Below are 23,647 nucleotides of genomic sequence, written 5' to 3'. Positions count from 1 at the left end.
CAACATGGACATCATGGAAGAAAAACCTTTGGCTGTGTCTTACATTTAAGTGTTTCTGTTAGGCATGATCAGCTGGGGGTTATTTTTCTGCCTCTGTTTCCAGAGCGTGTCAGCTTCTACTCATTACATTTTATTTGTAATCCCTCCCTACTGTTCACATGAAGATAATCTAATCTGATCTGAAGTCCTGCAGAGGTGACGTGTTGTGATTAGTAATAAGTGAGGAAGAGTTCAGGGCTCTTATGGCGCATTTCCACTGCAGGGCCTCGCACGGCTTAGTACGGTATAGTGATATAGTATATATATATATATAGTGGTATAGTGAGCCTGGCCTTGGTAGGCCAGGCTCACTTTATGCTGCGTTTCCATTACAGTTTAGTAACTGGGGCAGTAACTATAGTAACGCAGTGTAGGCGGAGCCGTGACGTCATCTTCAATGCGAAACACAAAACCAACATCAGCCGTTAGCTGTTAGCACTCAGAGCTCACAGCTCCTCATATATGTTCAGAAACTAGACAAAAGTTAAACAAGTACAAACCACAGACTGCCTGTGTCATGGCGAATACAGTCGCTGGTTTATTTATGTCTGTATAGGCCGTTGTTGTGAGTGTGGACGGTCGGAGCATATACTGCGTTAGCTTAGCCGATCTCCATTCAGAAAACACGCATGCCTGCCGTCTTGTCTGCAGACTTGTCAAAGCATTAATTCATGGTTTTTACTAACTGGTATCAGTATGTTGTTACTTCGGCATCATTTTGAAACGTGTATTACAATTAAATCACGGTAAATATGTTCATTTTGTTGTAGTTGTAGCCTCCTTGCCAGCGATTCTCTCACTAGTTTAGCATATTCAGCCCGGTTGTTGACCCGGAAAGAACCTGGATTTTGGAGAGCCAGAAAAACTGTCCCTACCCCTAGTGGAAACGCAATAAAAAACGTGTCGGGTTTTGCACGGCACGCCTAAACCGTGCTACGCGCTGCAGTGGAAATGCGCCATTAATGGGCCCTGATGACATACCTTCTCAGTGTCAGTCTGACTATTGTTCTCCATGACTCTCCTCACAATATGGGTGTGTGTGCGTGTGTGTGTGTGTGTGTGTGTGTGTGTGTGTGTGTGTGTGTGTGTGTGTGTGTGTGTGTGTGTGTGTGTGTGTGTGTGTGTGTGTACATTTCCATAGAAAACAAGAACACACTATTTATTTCTAAGGTCCATGTTCAGTCACGTGAAGGGATGCAAATGAACTTCTCGACCAAAAGCAGAAGTGGTTAATTTGAAGGCTGAGAGATAGACTTCAACAGAAGAGAGGGAACAACCAGTTCTCCTATTGCGATGTCCAGAGGTTTAATTAGAGCAACACTTCTCCGTCTACGAGTCAGAGAGGGCTCAACAGAGCGGCTGTAGTGATGGCGGAGGGAGAGGAGGAGGTGCACTACGCTTCTGGCGTGTTCAAAGCCGGCAACAATCCTCCACCTGCGGGTAAGTTTAGTTATTTAACATTAACAACTTTAACTTCCTGCTGATCATTTTGAATCAGAGCCTCTTTGTTAAGGTGATCAATGCAATGTTGAGTACTTCAATCCAAAGTTTTTAATGTTGTGTAATTGAAATGTGAAACCAGAAACATGAAAAATCTGTAAATAATTTACCTTTTTACCAGTTTTTTTATTTGTTTAGTGTGGGTGAAGAACAGATTTTTAACTAACCCAGCACATTTTAATTCATGTTTTTCAAAATCACAATGTTGAGTGTAAACTTTTCACTACAAATGAACCAATAAAACTCATCATTGCTATTTTACATCCAGGTTTTAATAATATGAGTTTTCTTGATTCATCAATGCACATTTTTGGTAGAAATAAGCCTTCTTTATTCATGTATACTACGTTGAAAAAACACTTTTAAATCTAGAGTAGTTTGAAACCTTTGAACACCTCATCCTATTTCAGTTTAACTTCAATTAATATTTCTTTAACTCTTAAAAAGATTCAAACTGATGGTCATTTGTTGGGTATTTTAATTTTAATTTAGCGACTCACACTGGAGGTATATCATCACGAACACATCTAAACCAGTGAGGAAATTGCGAAGTGAGCTAGTTATCTGTTGAGAGTTTCGCATATCATGTCGTTTCCATTTTTTAATGGCATGATACAATACCTGAAAGACAATCTCATCATTTTGAAGCTGCCCATTTTAATGCACTTTGAGGAAAAAACTCCCTTTTTGCAATAAATCAATCATCGTAAGGCAATTTTTCTGCTTTATCAAACAATGAAAGCAGCCTTTTGAAGTCCTTCTCATTTATTCACTTAATAACCCTGTGCATTTCCTTTGACCTTTCAGCAAAGAGAGCTGAGGAAACTGTGTACGTTGAGGTGAAGGTGCAGAACGAAACAAAGAACGAGGGTAAGTTGTATTAAAAAAAGCATTCAGGTGTTACTGCAACTGGGAGTGCTACCTGCTGAGTGAGTTTACAGCGATTTTTGTTGTGGCTGTTTATCTCCCGCCTGGCCCCAGCAGCGAGGATAGAGAGGAGGCACTCAGTGTACTGTACAGAGCCATCAGTGAGCAACAGACATCACACCCAGATGGCCTTCTCATCGTAGCTGGAGACTTCAACCACGCTAACTTAAAAACTGTGCTGCCTAAAATATATCAGCATGTTGATTTTCCAACCAGGGGAAAAAACACATTAGACCTGGTCCATACCAACATCAAAGGAGCATACAAGGCATCCCCCCTCCCCCACATCGGCCTCTCTGACCACCTCACTGTTCTGCTGGAACCGGCCTACAGACCCAGGGTAAAAGCCACCAAACCGGTTTCAAAACAGGTTCGGGTGTGGTCAGACGACAGCACAGCTGCACTCTTTCATACCCCTTTCACACCAAGGCTTTTCCCATTCTAGCTCCGTGCTAGAGCTTTTCTGGTTCAGAACCGGTTCTTCGGTTCCGCTCCCGCTCTGTTCACACCGCTCAGAGCCCGACTGGTGCTGCCGCTGCTGCGTCATGACGTCACAGTTTACGTTGCTGATTTTCTCCCCAACGGAGCTCACAACAACAACGGGCCGGGGACTGCGTCGGGTCGATGATCGTGTTGCTTTTAATCATACGAAGCCAGATTAAATTAAATAACGACTTCTCCAACCTTATACTTTTCTCCAGAGTGCCGTGGTTCATTGTTTATTAATGTGTTTCAGCGGCATTTACCGACCGCTGCAGTGCTGGCTGCTCTTCCACGGGAGTGTATTCTCCCGTTAGCTCCGGGTTAGCTCACACGGCTCTAAAGTATTCACTGTCTGACTGTCACACAAGCAGCTGAGCTGATACATATCCCCAGTTCCCCTTAAGTGAATGTGTGTCAGTCTGAATTGACGCTGTTTGGCATCACAACGCTGTTATGAAAGTTTCTCTGGTATAACATGGGTGATGTTAGCATAGCAACCGAAGCTAAACTGACTACTTGCTAAGCCGTTTTCTACAGGCACATTTTACCGGCGTATTTTTCATTATGATTCTACTTGTGATAGTCGGACATGACAACCTGTGCAGCCCATGTATTGATTCCATCCGATAGCTGCTATAATAACAAACAAAACGTCTGCCTGCTCTCCACAATGATCAATAACAGCGAACGGATGGTCAAAGTAAGGTACAAATAAACAGAATCACACGAAGCCTGGTTAGTGTTGCCTGACTTTTTAAAGCGTGTTTTTTTTTTACAAGTGTGTGGTTGCGTTCTAGTCACTTTGCTCAGCACTACTGCTTGTTACAACTTTTATTTGCCGTACTCGCCTTAACTGTTAGCTCAGGTTAATCTCGCCCCCCTCCGACGTAAGCGTGATGTATGCGGTAGTGATGTGTCGGTCGCGAACGAGCCGGCTCAAAGAGCCGGCTCTTTTAAGTGAACGACGGGAGCCGGCTCGCGCCCGCGAACGAGCCGTTTTTTTTATTTTTGTTAAGTAATACAAGACAGAATGATATGATGATCTCCGCGCTACAGCTGCTCCGTGCGTGCATGCATGCAGTGACATGTAATATCCAAGGATTAGAGACTGTTGGATGCTGCTGTTTTGAGCATTGCAATACATTTATTTGTATTATGTTTTTTTATGATTAGAGACGGTTGGATGCTGCTGTACTGAGCATTGCAATATATTTATTTTCACTATGTTATTTATTTATGATTATCCTTGGGCTCAGCAAAGATTTGATGTCAGCTGTTGCTGTCTTTTTTTCTATAGTTAATACTGAAATAGAGCCCTGCTGTTTTGTCAGGGCCTTTTCTTTAAATATAATTTTAAAATGTCGATACAGTAGCCCTTTTTTTAAATGTCTATGCTTAAGTTTTTATAGGTGTTGCTATCTGCTTTGTGTAGCGTGGTTCTACAAGCAAGTCAGTGCATTCATTGGGTGGTATCAGAGAGATACAAGGGTCTGTAAATGCAATGAAAACAATTGGCCACAGCAAATAATTGATATTAAACATGTAATTTTTACTTTTGAATACTTCAGTACAAAGGATGTATTGAATAATTTAAGTGATATGTGTACACATATAAATCATTAGTCAAAACAGGGCTACATTTGATTGAATTATAAAAGGTATAATATGTGGTAAACTGAAGAGCCGTTTGGGAGCCGAAAGAGCCGGCTCTTCTTGGTGAGCCGAGCCAAATGATCCAGCTCACCAAGAAGAGCCGGAATTCCCATCACTAGTATGCGGTTCTTGCTTCTAGACGGACAACTTTTTGGTGCTCGAAACGAACCAGATTCCGGAGCTTAGAGGCTGCTCCGCTGCGGTGTGAACAGGAAAACCCGGTGCTTTTCAAGCTCCAGCTCCGAACCGGCCCTGAAACACCGTTGGTGTCCCTTACGCAAAGAAAATATATTTCCCCATATATTAACTGTCAATATATTGCATTATTTTGTTTTCTGATTTACTGGTTAATTGAAAAGATTTAATAAAGGAAATCTTGCTGTTGGCTACCCCAAGTGATACTGATTAATAATCAACATGAAAAACATATTTATTCATATCTACAAAATATATTGAAGATATATAGAATAATATATTGTGTTAATATATTACAATATATATATATATTGAATAATATATTGTGATAATATATTGTAATATATGTGATAATACATCAGTAATTGCCGCTTTCCATATATTGAGTAATATATGTAAATATATATAATATATTGGTTGTGTATATATGTGAACATACATTTACTATATATTAACATTTATATGGGGACATGTACTATATATATTCACAAATATATGGGGACATGTATGTACTATATATTCAGATTTATATGGGGACATGTATGTAGAATATATTCACAATTATATGGGGACATGTACTATATATATTCACAAATATATGGGGACATGTATGCGCTATATATTCAGATTTATATGGGGACATGTATGTAGAATATATTCACAATTATATGGGGACATGTACTATATATATTCACAATTATATGGGGACATGTATGCGCTATATATTCACAATTATATGGGGACATGTATGCACTATATATATATTCAGATTTATAAAAGACCATGTACGTACCATATATTCTGAACATGAGTGCAATATATGTTCACAATGAGGAGAAATGCATGTTCTGATAAAAAAAATCTTTCATTTCATTTCAAACCTTTATTTATGCAGGTGAATCCCATTGAGATCATTGATCTCTTTTTCAAGGGTGACCTACTGCAAGTAGGTTCCACATGAAGACATATAAACATAACAGAAAAACAAAAAAGGACATCATACAGCATATTTACAGTGACTACAGTTTACATAGCTAGTAACATTTACAGGTTCCAACAGTTTCCGATTGGATAGCATCTATCCTTGCTTTAAAAACATTTAGTGGAACCAAATTGCTCAGCTTCCATTCCTTTTGCAGACTGTTCCAAGTTAGCGGAGCTGCGCATCTAAAAGCTATTTTCCCTAAGACAGTCCAAGCAGTTGGCACATTTAATAAAACCACAGCATTCGATCTCAGGCAGTAGCCACTTACAATTCGCCGTGAGATCAGGGAGCAGATGTAGGATGGAAGTTTCCCTAACATGGCTTTGTATATAAAAATGTACCAGTGACTGAGCTTCCGTACAGTTAGTGAAGGCAAACCTGCCCTTGCATACAGGGTACAGTGATGGGTTAATACTTTACAGTTTGTCACAAATCTCAGTGCACTGTGATAGGCGGCATCTAACTTGATCAGGTAATGGGCAGGTGCATTCATATAGATCAGATCACCATAGTCCAGTACAGGTAAAAAGGTCCCAGTGACTAGCCTTTTTCTGGCCTCAAGTGAGAAACAGGACTTGTTCCTGTAGAAGAAACCTAGCCTAACCCTCAGTTTTTTAAGCAGGTTATTGACATGAAGTTTAAAAGTGAGACAATCATCAAGCCAGATACCAAGGTATTTGTAACAGGTAACCACTTCAAGTTTTATCCCTTGCATAGTTACAATATCTAAAACAGGCTCTGGTGTCTTTTTAGTTTTTGAAAAGAGCATTACCTTGGTTTTATCAACATTTAAAAGAAGCTTAAGCGCTGAGAGCTGAGTCTGAATAATGAGAAGCTTAATCTGTTTTTTTCTATCAATGTGTAACAGTTATCAAAATACTCATTAAAAGAAGGACAAGGAAAGAATAAAAGAAAAGGCCTATAAACAACACATTATGTAATGACTCAAGAACATTTTCATGTAATTATGTAATAAAACCCACATTTTGTAATAATCTGCTGCATTCTGTAACAGCCTGAACGCAATATAAAATAAATGTCCCTGCATTTTGTAATAAATTATTACATTTTGCAATGGTTATTACAAAATGCGTGAGTTGCCCTTTTAAAAAACTGTAATATTCATTATGTAACCATAACCAAACTGTAAATATATCCCAAAATTGATGTTGATATACATGTTGGCTAATGAATATGGTAACACTTGATCTAGTTTTGGCCAATGAAAGATATTCTACTGAAATATTTTTAAATTATGATTAAGGATGATTCATGGTTGAATAAATAAATAAACAGTTGTAATGTTATTGTTTGCAACTCATTTTGTAATAACCACAGCAATATGTAATAATATATTTCAAAATGTGGCGACATGTATTACATATTTGCATTGAACTTGTTTACTACATAATGGGCAAATTATTACAAAAGGAGGTGTTATTACATAATGAAGGGAAAATGTATTACATTTTGTATAGGTATAGTTAATAAATGATGCATTGTTATTTCATACAGGGCCAAAAAGAGCAGTCTGTTATCCTATTTAACAATCTTGTTTTTTGTTTCACCTGGTGACAACTTTAAACATGAGCTGATCACTCATTAAAACAAGGTCCGGAACAGGGCAAAAAAAACAGTCTTATACCCTATTTGATCGTCAATCTTGTTTTTTTCGTGCCTTAACTCACAAATTCTTGTGTTAATGGATGTTCTTATATCTGATGTCTTGGTCCCTGGATGGTGGTTTACTACAGCATCTGTGGAACAGAACAATTACAAATAATTAGAAGTTCACAAAAGACAGCAGGAATTATAACAATATCCATAATATCTATATTAAAGCATGGGCTGGCTTGGTGAATAATGTGGGAATACAAATAGTGGAAGAATAGGCTTTGTACATTTTCGTCTGAGTGTGGCGCTACTGGTTGGTATATTTTATGGAATTTGGACCAAGCATCTGCATCTGTGACAGTTCTGTTTAAAACTTAAAAAAATGTAATTGCATTCATCTTTAAAGGTGGGGTAGGTAAGTTTGAGAAACCGGCTCGAGATACACTTTTTGTTATATTCCATGGAATACTCTTAACATCCCGATAGCAATGAATATCTTAAGTGCTTTGACAAAAAATCCATAAAAAAATATCATCTGTGGAAGCCGTGGTACTGTAAAAAGCACAACCAATCATTTTAGCCGGCCCGGCTGAAATGACTGGATGGCCTACCTGCCTGTCAGCCTTCCATCTGTGCACAAACTTATCTCGTGCCCTCATTGGTCATGTGCGCGTTCGTGTGTGTTGGAGGAGGGGCTCTGTAAGGAAGTGGCACATTTTTTCCGGCTGTGTATTTTCAAATTCTAGCGATCTCGAGCTGGTTTCTCCAAAATTACCTACCCCACCTTTAAAAGACTACTTTTATTGAATGAGAGTTTTACCTAGCACAATGAGCCTGGGGTGGTGGGAAGGGAGAACTGGGCCTCGGCATCGGCAGGAGTGGTAGTCGCCTATGAGTATTAGAATTTAGATGAACAAAGGCATAGAAAAACCCTGAAATATGTACTGACACAAAGCTACAACCCTCGATTTTGTAAGTAGTAGTAGTAAATACATACGTATATACAATATACAACAATACGCATAATGCAATTAGCAGTACCAGTAATAAAATAACTGAATAAATAGTAGTAGAACCTTTATTTAGCCAGGAAAATCAATTAAGAACAAATTCTTATTACAATGATGACCTGACAGGAGGCAAAAGGCGTCCTGAGGGGATGGGGTTTGGGAGGAAAAAAAATAAAAAGACAGACTCCGGGCACTACAGAACCCAGGAGACAACACAATGACACAGAGCAGAGATGACAGGCATAGCAGTTAAACATATAAAATCTCTAAAACAATATTGCTGTGGTTCAATCTGTCATTAAAATAATATAGAACATTCATCCATTCAATCCTTCATGGCAAGGATAACTAAGCTGAATAGTGAATAAAGTGATATGTGAAAAGTAAAATGACAGTGAAATTAAATGACAGTGCGTTCCTTACCACTGCGATCTGGCTCCTCTGTCCTCGTATCTTTTGGGTCTGATTCCTCACTACTGATGTCTGCCTCTGCATGGGCCCTCTCTCCTTATTTATTCTGTCTCAGTCACCACTGCTATCTGGCTCCTCTGTCCTCTTGACTTGTGGTTCTGCAGGCTTAGTTCGACCTATGAATTTCAACAATGCTCCTGTAAAATATATAGATATATAGTATTATGGGTCAACATTAAAATAACATACACTGGAGAGCAAAATGTGAAATGCCATTGACTGTAGGCTACATATTATCCACACAATTGTCAGCAGGGGCAATAACAACTAAAATGTGAACTAACTTGAATGCATTAGTCCACAACACATAGCCTAACGTAGAGTAGAGAATGAATGAATGGTTTCTGCAAAATACACAGAAATAGAAATAAGGTTCAAATTACAATAACTAACCAGACGATGGTTATTAATAATAAGCAACAGCAATACTAATTGTTGCTAAAACACATTAGACACGTTGCAAACACACGGCTAATAAAAGCTAAGTTAGCATCTCATCCACACACTATCATAGCTTAACTTAGCTAACTAGCTAGCATTAGCTCAATTCCTGAACAACATAGAAACTAAAAACGGGACATCAAGACTCATTAACACACTGACTGAGCAGGACACTATGCATACAATCTTATAACATTACCAACACTAAAGATCTGCATATATGCTCACATTCTTCACGAACGCATTCTCTCTGTGACGATGGTAATTATGCATGTGACGATGCGCAATAATGTCCTGAACGCACATGTGTAACCAGCTCGAAGACCCGTAGCTGAACTACTTTAGCTGTCCCTAAATGTGCCTGACTAAAACACGAACGATATAATGCAGATCAAGGAGAACAAGGGGAATTTACAAGACATAGACTAACTGTGGTTACATTACTTAACTAGCTCATCATCGTCACCAGTCAGAAAATGTCCGTTAGCCGTGGGGCTAGTTTTCGCTATGTTAAACTCCATTGACTTATGCTAAAATGTTAGCGATCTAAAGGTCCGCTATTTTTGGCTGTTTTGGGTCGACTTCAGTTGACTGTAACATCGAAAATCTTCGAAATTGAATGTTCACAAAGCTGCGGACCGGTTATACACTCATACACGAGGGAACTAACATAGCTAATTTAACTAACGTTAGCTAATGTAGCTGTTGTAGTGCCGAGAGACGGGACATACGGATTAAGCAACTAGACTACTTATAGTGTACATGCAGAATTATTTCAATTTAAAATAGTTTTAAATGCTCACACACATACCTGACTCTTGTGCTGTATTTTCCTCTCGTTTCTTTTTAATTTTCCGTTTCGAAGCACCTGATGAATGCTTTCTCTTTGACACTCAGCGACAGAATCAACAGACAGAGGCAGCAACGCAGATTTGAATCTGCCAATCAGATCAATCTATTGCTGGAGAGGGGGGGGGGGCTCCCCGAAATCAGCCGGAAGTGGCGCATTCGAATACTGTTTGGGCTGTCTGCCGTGGGTGCGTTCCACTCCAAATAGCCGGTCGGCTGTAATATATGCATAGATATATATGCGTGCATATATTCATATATATATGCGTGCATATATGCATATATATATATTTATATATATATATATATATATATATGAATATATATATGCGTGCATATATGCATATATATATGCGTGCATATATGTGTGTGTCTATATATATTTATAAACTGTATATTATTTTCCATCATTCAATGGACAATTTGTACTTTTTTTATATGTAGGCTACCATCAAACATATGTTCATATATAAAGTGGGTAACTATACAAAACGAAGTGAGATAACTGTTTATGAATATCTGTTCAATTTTATGTAAACTCATGAAAGATAAATGAGTGTTTCAATAAAACTATTACATATAAATGTATAGTGCAGTTTTTGTTTTCATTGCAATATTTTTTTTTTATATGTATCAATATATAGCCATACATGGTCCATGCATATATTGCAATATATTTAAAAATATAAGGACTACTTTCCCATATATGGAAATGTATGATCCAATATATTGTATTATATTTACCAATATATTACAATATATTTTTGTTTCATAAGGGGTGAATGGGGTATCAGAGACTGCTTTGACACTACAGACTGAGACATGTTCAAGCAGGCAGCCACATACAACCATCACACCAACATACAAGAATACAGAGAAAGTCACGGGCTACATCACCAAATGCATTGACGATGTGACACAAAACAGAGCCATCACCACCCGGGCCAACCAGAAGCCATGGCTGAGAGGGTCCTCACGCTGCTGAAGGCCCGCAACACCGCCTTCAGAGCTGGAGATCCAGCTGGGCTGAAAGCAGCCAGGGCTGACCTGACCCGTGGCATCAGGAAAGCAATACAAAAATTCACCCGAAAAATTACAGGACATTTCAAGGATAGCAGGGACTCACAGAGCCTGTGGCAGGGCATAAGGACCCTAACGGACTACAAACTACCGCCACAGACCTGTGACAGTAATACCTCCCTGCTGAACAACCTCAACGGTTTCTTTGCACGCTTTGAAGCACAGAACAACAAACCTGCGCAGAAAACCACCCCCCCCACCGACGACCAGGCTTTGCGTCTTTCACCAGCCAGTGTGAGGAGCACACTGTTGAGGATTAACCCCCGCAAGGCTGCAGGACCTGACAACATTCCTGGTCGTGTGTTGAAGGACTGCGCGGAAGAGCTCACAGATGTCCTCACAGACATTTTTAACATCTCCCTGAGCCAGGCTGTTGTTCCCTCGTGCTTCAAGGAAACCACCATCATTCCAGTGCCAAATAAGTCATCTCCTTCCGGCTTCAAAGACTACCGCCCCGTCGCGCTAACTTCCACCATCATGAAGTGCTTCGAAAGGCTGGTCATGAAGCAGATCAAATCCACCCTCCCCCCATCGCTGGACCCATTTAAGTTTGCCTACCGAGCTAAACGGTCCACAGAGGATGCAATCTCCTCCGCCCTCCACCCAGCCCTCACACACCTGGACACTAACACTAATGGCGCGTTTCCACTACAGCCCGCAGCCCGGTTTAAGAGGGCTGTGACGTCAACGGCCCGTTTGTGGTTGCGTTTCCACTTGGCCTAGTACCGGCCGGCGGGTCCTAATTCACAGTTTTTCTGGCCTCATAAAATCGTGGGGCCAGGGCCATCGACAACCGGGCTGAGTTTGTGACGTCAACGCTCTCGGCTGCTGATTGGTCGGAGAGAATCGTCACAATCGCGCGCGAGATAATCCCTAGCGTCGGATATATATAGCGATTTTTGTCAACAGAGGATTAACAATGGCAAAGAAAAGCACACCATGGTCGGTCGAGGAAGTCACGACGTTCCTCCATTACATTTCTGATGAAAAGATCCAGCGGGAGCTCGACGGGATGACTCGAAATATTAAAGTCTTTCAGGAGGTGTCTACACTAATGGCCACAAGCGGGTACTCCAGGACTGTCGTGCAGTGTAGGGAAAAACTTAAAAAGCTTAAGGGTGAATATCGCTTGGTGAAGGACAATAACAACACCAGTGGTGCCGGTAGGAAAAACTGGAAGTGGTTCGACCTCATGAACAGCATTTACGGCCATAGACCGGCTAGCGGAGGGAGGGAGGGAGGCCTGGACTCAGCAACAGCGTTACTGGAGTCTATGAATGGTAAGTTTTTGCTAACGCTCTGTTATTTTCTTGGAACCTTTGTGTCCCTATCTGTTCTAAAGCTCACTTCTAACAAATAAGTCTATTTTATCCTTACATTTATGTTCGACAACCCATGCTTTTATGGAGCCCCAAAGGCTAGCTAGCTAGCTAAGGCAGATAGCATTAGCTAGAGCTAGTGTTTGCTAACACCACATGTGCCATTGTTTACGTTCAGTTTGTCTTTTCTATAGTTGTTGTTGCTATTTATAGTATTGTGCTGCAGTAGTTTGTGGAATTAACAAGTCATGTTTCTGTTCTAGATGATTACGTTTTGAATAACGAGGATGAACCAACACCGTCCGGTGCATCGATATCATCCATATCTACAGCACAAACTCCAGCTCGAGCACAGACACCAACGCCGAGTGCCAGCTCGACACCGCGTGTGGTTCTAGGTAAGAAATAGGCTGGAATTGTGACTTTTAAAAAAAAATGTAGACCATCCATCGTCAGTAGTAAAATAAGCTGTACCACTGTGTGCGAATGCTCTGTTACAAGTAAAGTAACTAGCTAGTAAGCAGCTAGTATATAGGGCCAGAACTTTCTTTAATTCATCCTTACTGTTCTGTTTATACATTTTATTCTTATATCCTTGTGTGACCTGTACCTGTGTTTTTTCATTGTTATTGCTAATTATTTATATTATTATCTTGTCACCCAGGCAAGAGGAGACGAGGAGGAGAGGAACTGGCCCTGCTGGAACTGCAACTGGCCCAGCAGAAGGAACACCAGGAGCAGAACCTGGCCCAGCAGGAGAAGATCCATGCCGAGCAGAGGGAAGACCGGGCCCTGCAGGCTCAGTACATGAACCAGACCATGGTGGAGGCGAGGGAGGCGAGGGTGTTGGAAGCCACCTTGAGAAGGGAGGAGATGGCTCACGCAGAGAGCTTTAATGCATCCTTCATGCGCACTATTTGCCAGGTGCTAGTGGGAACGGGCAGCCAACGTGCCCCGTCTCCTCCGCCTCTGTGAACCAATAACCTCTGGCTGTACTTTCTTGTATATTTTTTATCTTCAATACAATACAATCATTGTTATTTTTTTTGTATTGTATAATGCCATGCCTTTTTTATGCTGCTGCAAGAAAACACTTTGTGTTCAATAAAGTACTTCTTTGACTTATCTTATTGCTTGTTGATAAATAATTGCACCCAACAGCGATTACACAGAAAGATGGCATCATCTAGGCGTCCCTCTTCAGTCAGAAATATCATAAACACCATCATCGCCCACAAAGCACTGCACAGTGAAACCTTTATCATCTGTTGCAATTAAAGCAAATAAGAGAATAAATACTTGGTTAAATAAAACATTTTAAGTCTTTAGCAGGACAACTCTGCATACTGTTTGGAATTGAGTTTGCTCGCTTGAGGTCCTCTAAAACATAACATTACATATTTTGTAATGGTATTAAGAATACATGATTAATACATGTAGTAAAAATTACTCAATTGTAATACCCTCGTTGTGCTAGACTCAAACACATTGCTTATATATTTAAAAGAGAAGAGAACAAAATAAACTATAACTACACTGTAGCTATGTTCGTATGACAAAATACAAAACCTTGAAGCTGAATATAGTTCTGCTGTGTTTTACACTGTTGTATTTATGTTTATAGTTTGCTTTGATATTTGCTTATATTATTATTTTTATGGGGCAGTAAATACTGGTGCTTGAAATTCAAATATTTACTAAATAGTCAATTATGATAACATTTCTTGGGTTTAAATAATTTGACAAACACATGTATGTGAAACATTCTTTTTTTATTTATGTTGAATACCATACAATGACTATTTATGGATTCAGGTAGCGCATCAGACCCTCTCGTATGTCCCTGCCCTCCTCCTCTGCACCTTGTGCCACTGCTACCCCTGGCTCTGCTGCTGCTGGTGCATCCCACCCATCATCATAGGTCTCTCCATGACTCTCGCAGAGGTTATGCAGAGCACAGCATGTCAGCACCATTGATTTAACAAGTTTCACATCACAGTCATTTCTTTTCATGAGGCAACGCCACCTTCCCTTCAGTCTACCAAAAGCGTTTTCAACCACTACCCGTACTCTGCAAATCTTCTTGTTGTATGTCACATGTTCTTCTGTTAGCCGTCCAGTGTCAGCGAAGGGTTTTATGAGCCAGTTTTGCAAGGGATAGGCATTGTCTCCCAGGATGTAATAGCCAGCATTCACCCCACCAATGTTCCTGGTGCAAGCTGGAAAGTAGTTGCCACGACTGGCCAACTCCCACAATGTGGACAGTCTCAAAACCCGAGCGTCATGCAAGCTCCCAGGCATTCCTGCAAACACATTCCAGAAATGTCCCTTACCATCAACAACTCCTTGAAGGATGATGGAGTGCCAGCCTTTACGGTTGAAATAGTCACAGTGGTATTCCTGTGGTGCCAAGATGGGTATGTGTGACCCATCAATAGCACCTACACACTGAGGGAGCCCCCACCTCTGCTCAGTGTAGGCAGCCATTTCTGCAAATTTCTCCCGGTCTGGTGAACGAATTAGTTCCGGTACTAACAACGTCTCTGCAGCAGCACAGAAGTCTTGCACACACCGGCACACAGTTGTCTTGCTCACTCCGAAAATATGTCCTATGCTTCTGTACTCACAGCCGGTAGCAAGCTTCCACAGTGCGATGGCCACTCTCTTCTTAAAAGGTATACACACGCAGAATGGTGTGTCCTGTTTCTCCATCGCTGGCCGCAGTTTGTTGCACAGGTAGACGTAGGTTTCTTCAGACATCCTGAAGTTCTCCACCCACTGAGTGTGTGTGAAAGATGGAACAATCACATTCCACCACTCGGTAGCTCGGTCGAGCATCCAAACACATGGTCTAGGGCGGCGAAGTAACTTCTGAAATACACAAACAAAAGCATACATATTTTAATACGTAAAAGTGGTAGCTACAATTAATTAAATACTTGAAATTATTTGGTCGTATGGGGAGCGTGAGCCTAAACACATTGCTAGTTAGCGAACGTTAGCTTACCAAGTAGCATTGTAGTCTCGAAGAAGTATTAGTAGCACTAGTAGTAGTAGTTAGAGTCCTCCAGTAGTCTCTGCGGGCTGCCAGAACTCTCGCGTCAGCTGCCTCTATACCTCGTCTTGCTACAAGTCGCCTCTTTCGAATCATCTCTTGCCTATTTCTTGTGATAAAGAACCACACAGCAAGCAACAAGCAAACGATCTTTTCAACATCCTCCATTGTTGTGTGTTGTGTCGCTTTGTCGCATTGAAGATGACGTCACGGCAGTTTTAAGCAGCGTCGCTCCGCCTACACTGCGTTACTATAGATACTGACCCGGTTCCTAAACTGTAATGGAAACGCGCCACAAAGTGAGCTGGTCCTAACGAGGCCGGGCGCGGCCAAAGGAGGCCGAGCGGGGCCGAGCGAGGCCGTGTAGTGGAAATGCGCCATTAGACTAAGACTAAGGACCCATATGTCAGAATGCTATTTATAGACTTCAGCTCAGCATTCAACACCATCATCCCCCAGCAGCTTGTACAAAAACTTACAGACCTGGGCCTCAGCCCCTCTCTCTGTAACTGGTTGCTGGACTCCCTCACAGAGAGACCACAAGCTGTACGGGTCAACAATAACACCTCAAACACCCTCATACTGAGTACGGGGGCCCCCCAAGGATGTGTGCTCAGCCCCCTTCTCTTCACTCTGCTGACCCACGACTGCAAACCCATCTTCAGCACCAACCACATCGTGAAGTTTGCAGACGACACTACTGTGGTGGGTCTCATCAGCAACAACGATGAGACTAACTACAGGAAGGAAGTGAACCAGCTGGCCCTGTGGTGCCAAAACAACAACCTCTTCCTCAACCTGGAGAAAACAAAGGAGATAGTTGTTGACTTCAGGAGAACCCACCGTCGACCCCCTCTCCCCCTGACCATCAACGGCGCTGCTGTGAAGCAGGTGACCAGCACCAAATTCCTTGGGGTGACCATCACTGATGAGCTCACCTGGAAAAACAACACCACCGCACTAGCGAGGAAAGCCCAGCAGCGCCTGTACTTCATCCGGAAGCTCAAGCGAGCCGAAGCATCACCCCCCATCATGCTGTCCTTTTACAGAGGCGCTACCGAGAGCATCCTCAGCAGCTGTATCACGCTGTGGTTCGGAAGCTGCACCGCCGCCGACCGCAAGAGCCTGCAGCGCATAGTGAACTCTGCCCAGAGGATCATCGGTGCCTCACTCCCCTCACTACAGGACATATACAACACCCGCCTCACCCGCAAAGCACTCAGCATTGCGGGTGACTCCACCCACCCCTCCAACAGCCTCTTCAGCCTCCTGCCTTCAGGAAGAAGGTTCCTCAGCCTCAGCTCGGGCACCTCCAGGCTGGGCAACAGCTTCCTCCACCAGGCGGTCAAGATGCTGAACTCTCTCCCCTCCCTCCCTCCCTCTCTCCCCCTCTCCCCCTCTCAGACATCTCTCCCCTGAACTCTCCACCCTGCCTCCCACCTTTCTCCCCTGCCCCAAATGGTCCTGGACTCTAACCCCCCCCCCCCACACACACACACACACATACACACACACACACACAACCAACCTCCCTCATCCAGCACCAGTCACTTTTCTGCCCGTCTCCGCTGCTACTGCACTGAAACTGTACTTTGAACACTTAAATATATTAATAACATTTTAAACTGTATACCCCGGTTATCTAGGCCCTTTATTTTGTTTAATGTATGCCACGCTTATCTAGACTCTTTTTGTTTTTTGTTTTATGTATACATGTCACACTGTAGAACTGGGGGAAACGGTATTTCGAGTTTTCTGGATGTACAACATGTAGAATTATTGACAATAAAGCTGACTTTGACTTTGACTTTGACTTTGACTACCACTACCACTACTACCACTCTAACAAAGCTGTACAAAGTTGGGAGTGTGCAGTGTGACAAATGTCAACGTTTTGCAGACGGGGCATTCTGGTCTAATAAAAAAATGATGGTCCCACGTACGAAGCTGCACCGTCTTATCCCCCGTTTATTTTTGACATATCAAAAAATAAGTTTCTAATCAAAGTATGCACAAGTCTATAATGTCATAAAGAAAGAAATGTCCCTGTGAGGGATTTAGAAAAGTATATCTTCTTCTTCTTCAAATCATTGCTGACTTGTTTTAAGTTACAAAAAAGTACTTATTTTAAGCTTACTTACTTATTGTTGCTTTTTACGGGGGTTTTATCTGCAACGTTATTAACGTGTTAAAAACTGTGAATGATTCAGACTAATTATGAGGTTCGTTTTTTGGAAATCTCTTGCGAACGGTTATTTTGAGATTGAACTTTTGTGTTGTACTGCAATAATGTTACAGTGACTAATACTCAAGACCTACCGTAACTCTCACTGGAACATTTACCATATTGTATACTGTCCTTGTTGAAAAGTGACACAATATCTGTACTAAAGAAAAAACCAGTGAGGAAATTGCGAAGTGAGCTGGTTATGTGTTGAGAGTTTCCCGTATCATGTCGTTTCCATTTTTAAACGGCATGATACAATACCTGAAACACAATCTCATCATTTTGAAGCTGCCCATTTTAATGCACTTTGAGGAAAAAACTGTGAATTCTTGCTATAAATCAATCATCGTAAGAAATGTTTTATGCTATATCAAACAATTAAAGCAGCCTTTTAAATTCCTTTTAATTTATTCCCAAAAAAACCCTGAGCATTTCCTTTGTCCTTTCAGCAAAAAGAGGGGAGGAAACTGTGTACGATGAGGTGAAGGTGCAGAACGAAACAAAGAACGAGGGTAAGTTGTATTAAAAAAAGCATTCAGGTGTTACTGCAACTGGCAACACATTCTCACTCCATAAACGTCCAGGAGCGACGCTTGGTCAGGGTCCCGTGGCGTGCAGTTGTGACGCTCCTAGGCTCCTTCAGCTTCATAAACGGACGCAAATAGCTTTCAACTGATTGCAATGTATTCCCATCTGCGGCGGGATTTGATGCTCATGGAAGCACGGCATCTGTGTATGTCGGCGGCTGTTAAAGGCAATGTGAGCGTCCATTCCCATTGGATAACGGAGGATTTTACACCCGGAAGTAAGTATTCCCCTTACTGTCGATTGATTTGACAGTGATATCTCCACTACTCATCAACTCAAAAACACCAGATTATCCTTGTTAATTAAACGACATTGATAGGTTTTAGTGTGTGTACAATGCTTTTGTCACGTTTTCCCCTTCAATTCTGAGAAACAAGTCGTTTTCTATGAGTTTTGGATGACCGAAGACATTACATTACCCACAATCCTCTGTAGCAACCATAGACTGTATATTGCAACAGGCAACAGCTTCGGTTCATGTTAATTTACAAACTCTTCAACTACAACCGTAGTTATATTTAAAAACATGTTAGAAGGCCTCACGAAATACTTTAATGTAAATAAAAATTTAAATGTGAAGGAATGTGTGTATAACAAAATACATCCTTCATAAACGAAACCGGAAACAGACGTAGGCAAGATCCTCAGCTCGATGATTGGATGGTTTAGCCGCAATGCACCCTGGGATTTGGTGTTTATGCGATGTGAAATCCGAAAACATTTTTTAAAAATGAAATAATACTTTATTCCGAGTGTGCTTGCTTTTGTCTTTGAAAGTCATCACATAAAGGCATTGTAATACACGTTTCGGCTGCATTAAATATGACATATCTGCCGTAGTTAACTCTATAGTTATCTAGTTAAATTTATAGAGCCCTGATGACAAGACTTATGGACAAACAGGAAGAACTGCCGCCAAAACTGAAAACTTGACGTGGATCTTAAATATATAAGCAATTAAACAACATCTTACATTTCTTTTCACACAATACGTCTCCTTGCAGTATCAACACTAATTCGGCTGACTTTTATATTTGATCCAATTGGTAGATAGGCTGTATTTACGCCATAACGGTGCACAGCTGATAGAAAGGCACATCTACTGGTTAAAGCACGTTATTGAATTTTCTTATTTGTATCATTCAAAATGAGACCTTAACCTAAAGTATTCTTTAATGTTTAAATAAAGCCTTATTAATTTGTCTGTTTTGCACATCCTCCTATTAATATCTAATAATAACATTATAAAATGCAATAACGTGCTTTAACCAGTAGGTGTCCCTTTCTATCAGCTGTGCACCGTTATGGCGTAAATACAGCCTATCTACCAATTGGATCAAATATAAAAGTCAGCCGAATTAGTGTTGATACTGCAAGGAGACGTATTGTGTGGAAAGAAATGTAAGATGTTGTTTAATTGCTTATATATTTAAGATCCACGTCAAGTTTTCAGTTTTGGCGGCAGTTCCTGTTTGTCTAGAAGTCTTGTCATCAGGGCTCTATAAATAGAGTTAACTACGGCAGATATGTCATATTTAATGCAGCCGAAACGTGTATTACAATGCCTTTATGTGATGACTTTCAAAGAGAAAAGCAAGCACACTCGGAATAATGTATTATTTAATTTGTTTATACAGTCTATGTTTGCTACAGAGGATTGTGGGTAATCGGCCATCCAAAACTCATAGAAAACGACTTGTTTCTCAGAATTGAAGGGGAAAACGTGACAAAAGCATTGCACACTAAAACCTATCAATGTCGTTTAATTAACAAGGATAATCTGGTGTTTTTGAGTTGATGAGTAGTGGAGATATCACTGTCAAATCAATCGACAGTAAGGGGAATACTTACTTCCGGGTGTACAATTCTCCGTTATCCAATGGGAATGGACGCTCACATTCCTTTAACAGCCTCCGACACAAACGAATGCCGTGCTTCCCTAAGTGTCAAATACCGCCGCCGATGGGAAATACATTGCAATCAGTTGAAAGCTCTTTGCGTCCGTTTATGAAGCTGAAGGAGCCTCGGAGCGTCACAACTGGATGCCACGGGACCCTGACCAAGCGTCGCTCCTGGACGCTTAGGGAGTGAGAGTGTGTTGTGGGGAGATATATCATCACGAACACATCTATTTAAAACCAGTGAGGAAATTGCGAAGTGAGATAATTATCTGTTGAGAGTTTCCCGTATCATGTCGTTTCCATTTTTAAACGGCATGATACAATACCTGAAACACAATCTCCTCATTTTGAAGCTGCCCATTTTAATGCACTTTGAGGAAAAAACTGCATTTTTGCAATAAATCAATCATCGGCAAAAGGCAATTTTTCTGCTATATCAAACAATGAAAACAGCCTTTAAAAGTCCTTGTCATTTATTCACTAAAAAACCCTGAGCATTTCCTTTGACCTTCCAGCAAAGAGAGGGGAGGAAACTGTGTACGATAACGTGAAGGTGCAGAATGAAACAAAGAACGAGGGTAAGTTGTGTTAAAAAAAGCATTCAGGTGTTACTGCAACTGGGAGTGCTACCACTACTAAAGCTGTCTCATCCCCCGTTTGTTTTTGACATGTCAAAAAATAAGTTTCTAATCAAAGTATGCAGAAGTCTATAATGTCAAATAATTGTTGACTTGTTTTAAGTTACAAAAATGTACTTATTTTAAACCAAACCATGACCTTTTACCAGTTTATTCTGGTCCTTTTGTAAAAGTACTTATACCATGTGGTAAACTTATCTATTAAAAGTAGAAGTACAGCATTGAAAATATTACTTGAGTAAAAGTAAGCAATTATAATAAGCAAACTCTACTTATACTCGACACAGACAAGTTTGAAATCAAATAAAAAACACCCAAAAAACTGTCCTAATTAGATCAAATAAACGTAAATGTGTGCAGATTCCAATTAAGTTTCTTTATTATCTAGTTTTTCAGATCGTCCATCTGTTCATATTTATAACAAAACATATTCTAAAAAGAATAATACGTCTCGATTATTAAATAACTATGAATGTAGTGGAGTGAGATATATGATACCTTTGAATTGTAGTTGAGTACCTCAAATTTGCACTTAAGTACAGTATGATTAAATGTATTCAGTAACATTCTACCACTGCCTTTTACTAAACTTTATCAAGTGGTTTTGTTGCTTTTTGGGGGGTTTATCTGCAACGTTGTTAAAAACTGTGTTAAAAACTGTGTTAAAAACTGTGTTAAAAACTGTGAATGAGTCAGACTAAATATGAGGTTCATTTTTAGGAAATCTCTTCCGAACGGTTATTTAGAGATTGAACTTTTGTGTTGTACTCCAATAATGTTACAGTGACTAATACTCAAGACCTACCGTAACTCTCACTGGAACACTTTTAGCAAAGTACATAAAGCAGTTTCTCAAAACACAATGGGTTCACAACTCTTTAAGTCGGCCCTTTAACAAAAGTCAGGTGCCTGTTTAAATATTTGAACAATCTTTCGCTGTCCATATCACTCCTTTTGTTTATTTAGGCCATTTCTCATACAATGTAAGTGATAGGGGACCAAATGTACTCCTTTGTTCTGAACTGTATTCCAAAGTTTGACTGACTAACATAAGGTTCAAGCATCTGAGTTAGTCAAATCAACTTGCTATCCTTTCCTGTCTTTTACCTTTTACTTTAAAAAAGATCCATCTGCATTTACCATACTGTATACTGTCCTAGTTGAAAAGTGACACAGTATCTGTACTAAGGAGACTGTGACTTTGAAAGGTACCAATCTTCATTTGGACAGTTAATGTGATTAATTTGTGTTGTTTAGACTCAGCAGGACATCGGCGGTTTCAGCACTTGGCTTGTTGTTTGGGGATTCTTTGTGTCATTCTGCTGGGTGGCATCATCGGAGTCTGTGTCTACGGTAAGTACACAAAACAGGAAGTGCATTATCTCACACTTAGACATAAGACAAACCATAAAGAATATTAGCAGCCGTTTTATCTGTTTATACCATTTGATATCAGTCATGTACATGCCACAGTATTGTTGGATACTGTACGTACCTGCATCCATCATTAGAGGGAAATACAGACGTATGCATACAAATAATTCAAGTCATATTCTACATTTCCCTTATTCTTAACAAATCACATGATCAGACCCAAACGACAATGAAAGTCTATCTAATGTCAATAACAAATGTCATGTGTCTTTCATGTTACTAAGTCTCTGTGAAGTTCTGAGTTTATCCCACACACCAGCGCTTGCTATTTCACAAAATGTGTGGCTTGAAGACTTTCCCATTTCACTCCTTTCTTAGTAATGTTGACCTTAAACCACAGTGACAAGCAGTTTCAGGCAATGTGAAATATAAATGAGAATTGGAGAAGTCAGAACACTTTGAGACAAACTGAGACATTTTTAGTTTGAGTCTAAAGACCGGAAAACTTAACGTGAGACTGACAGGAAAAAGCTTCCAAAAGAGGCAAATTGACAAAAAAACAAATTGCATTATAACCTTGATTATAAAAGAAGCTAATTTTCATTTTGCAGTTACAAAACTCAGCTTAGAAAATGCAAACATGAAGAGGGACAACAAGAATCTGACGGACCAGTTGGGCAACCTGAAAAAAGACTATACTGTCTCAAAGAGCAACGTAAAAAACCTGTCTGCAGAAGTCAAAAAGCTGAAAAGCATCAATGCCGACTGCAAACACAAAGACAGTAAGTTCTGAACCCATTAATAAGGTACAGTAATAATAATAATAATAATAATAACATTAATATCACAATGCAGTGATGTTGATTATTGTTTGGACTCTGTTGTTTCAGAGACCAACTGTCAAGCTTGTCAGGACGGCTGGTTACTCACTGAGCCCAGCTGCTATGCGTATAATGACGCTCCTCCTTCTCGATGGAACACCTGGGAAGAAGCTCGAGAAGACTGCAAAGGAAAGAATTCAGATTTGGTTGTTGCAAATGATTTGGAGGAAAAGGTAAACCCATTAATAGGACGAAATAATGAAATGTGTATGTATTTGACACACTTTGGCACTTATAAGGTGTAAATACCTGATATCTGTTTCTCTGTTGTCAGAACGACATCATCGATACACACAGCCCAGGTAGTTCAGGAACTAATGGATTCTGGATTGGTCTGAAAGTTGAAGATGGGAAATGGAAGTGGGTGGATGGAATTGATAGGTAAGAGATTCATTACTAAACACTTTGAATAATAAC

General features: G+C 40.5%; 1 protein-coding gene and 1 long non-coding RNA gene across 9 annotated transcripts in view; both read left to right on the top strand.

Moving 5' to 3' along the window:
* The first annotated feature begins 1,286 nt into the window (after window positions 1-1,286).
* Window positions 1,287-23,647, top strand: part of LOC117494872 (killer cell lectin-like receptor subfamily B member 1B allele B) — an 88,452-nt gene continuing 66,091 nt past the window's right edge. For 4 of the 8 annotated variants that reach the window (XM_034145876.1, XM_034145877.1, XM_034145871.1 and 1 more), the window contains exons 1-3: window positions 1,287-1,479; window positions 2,347-2,409; window positions 18,298-18,360. In XM_034145876.1, coding sequence (XP_034001767.1) covers window positions 1,407-1,479; window positions 2,347-2,409; window positions 18,298-18,360 — 199 coding nt within the window. In that variant the 5' untranslated portion in view covers window positions 1,287-1,406. Of the gene's footprint in view, window positions 1,480-2,346; window positions 2,410-18,297; window positions 18,361-20,852; window positions 20,916-22,232; window positions 22,329-22,960; window positions 23,132-23,239; window positions 23,404-23,504; window positions 23,612-23,647 lie in introns of all 8 variants that reach the window. The other 4 variants (XM_034145873.1, XM_034145878.1, XM_034145879.1 and 1 more) reach the window with 4 other exon arrangements.
* LOC117494885 lies at window positions 12,494-13,271 on the top strand. The gene is made up of 3 exons (XR_004557134.1): window positions 12,494-12,527; window positions 12,830-12,964; window positions 13,231-13,271. It is a non-coding gene; the product is annotated as an uncharacterized LOC117494885 (long non-coding RNA).

This window comes from Trematomus bernacchii, unplaced genomic scaffold (genome assembly GCF_902827165.1).
Source record: "Trematomus bernacchii unplaced genomic scaffold, fTreBer1.1, whole genome shotgun sequence".
Classification (NCBI taxonomy): domain Eukaryota; kingdom Metazoa; phylum Chordata; class Actinopteri; order Perciformes; family Nototheniidae; genus Trematomus; species Trematomus bernacchii.
The sequence above is the reverse complement of the archived record's forward strand: the minus strand, read 5'-3'. Positions and strand labels throughout refer to the sequence as shown.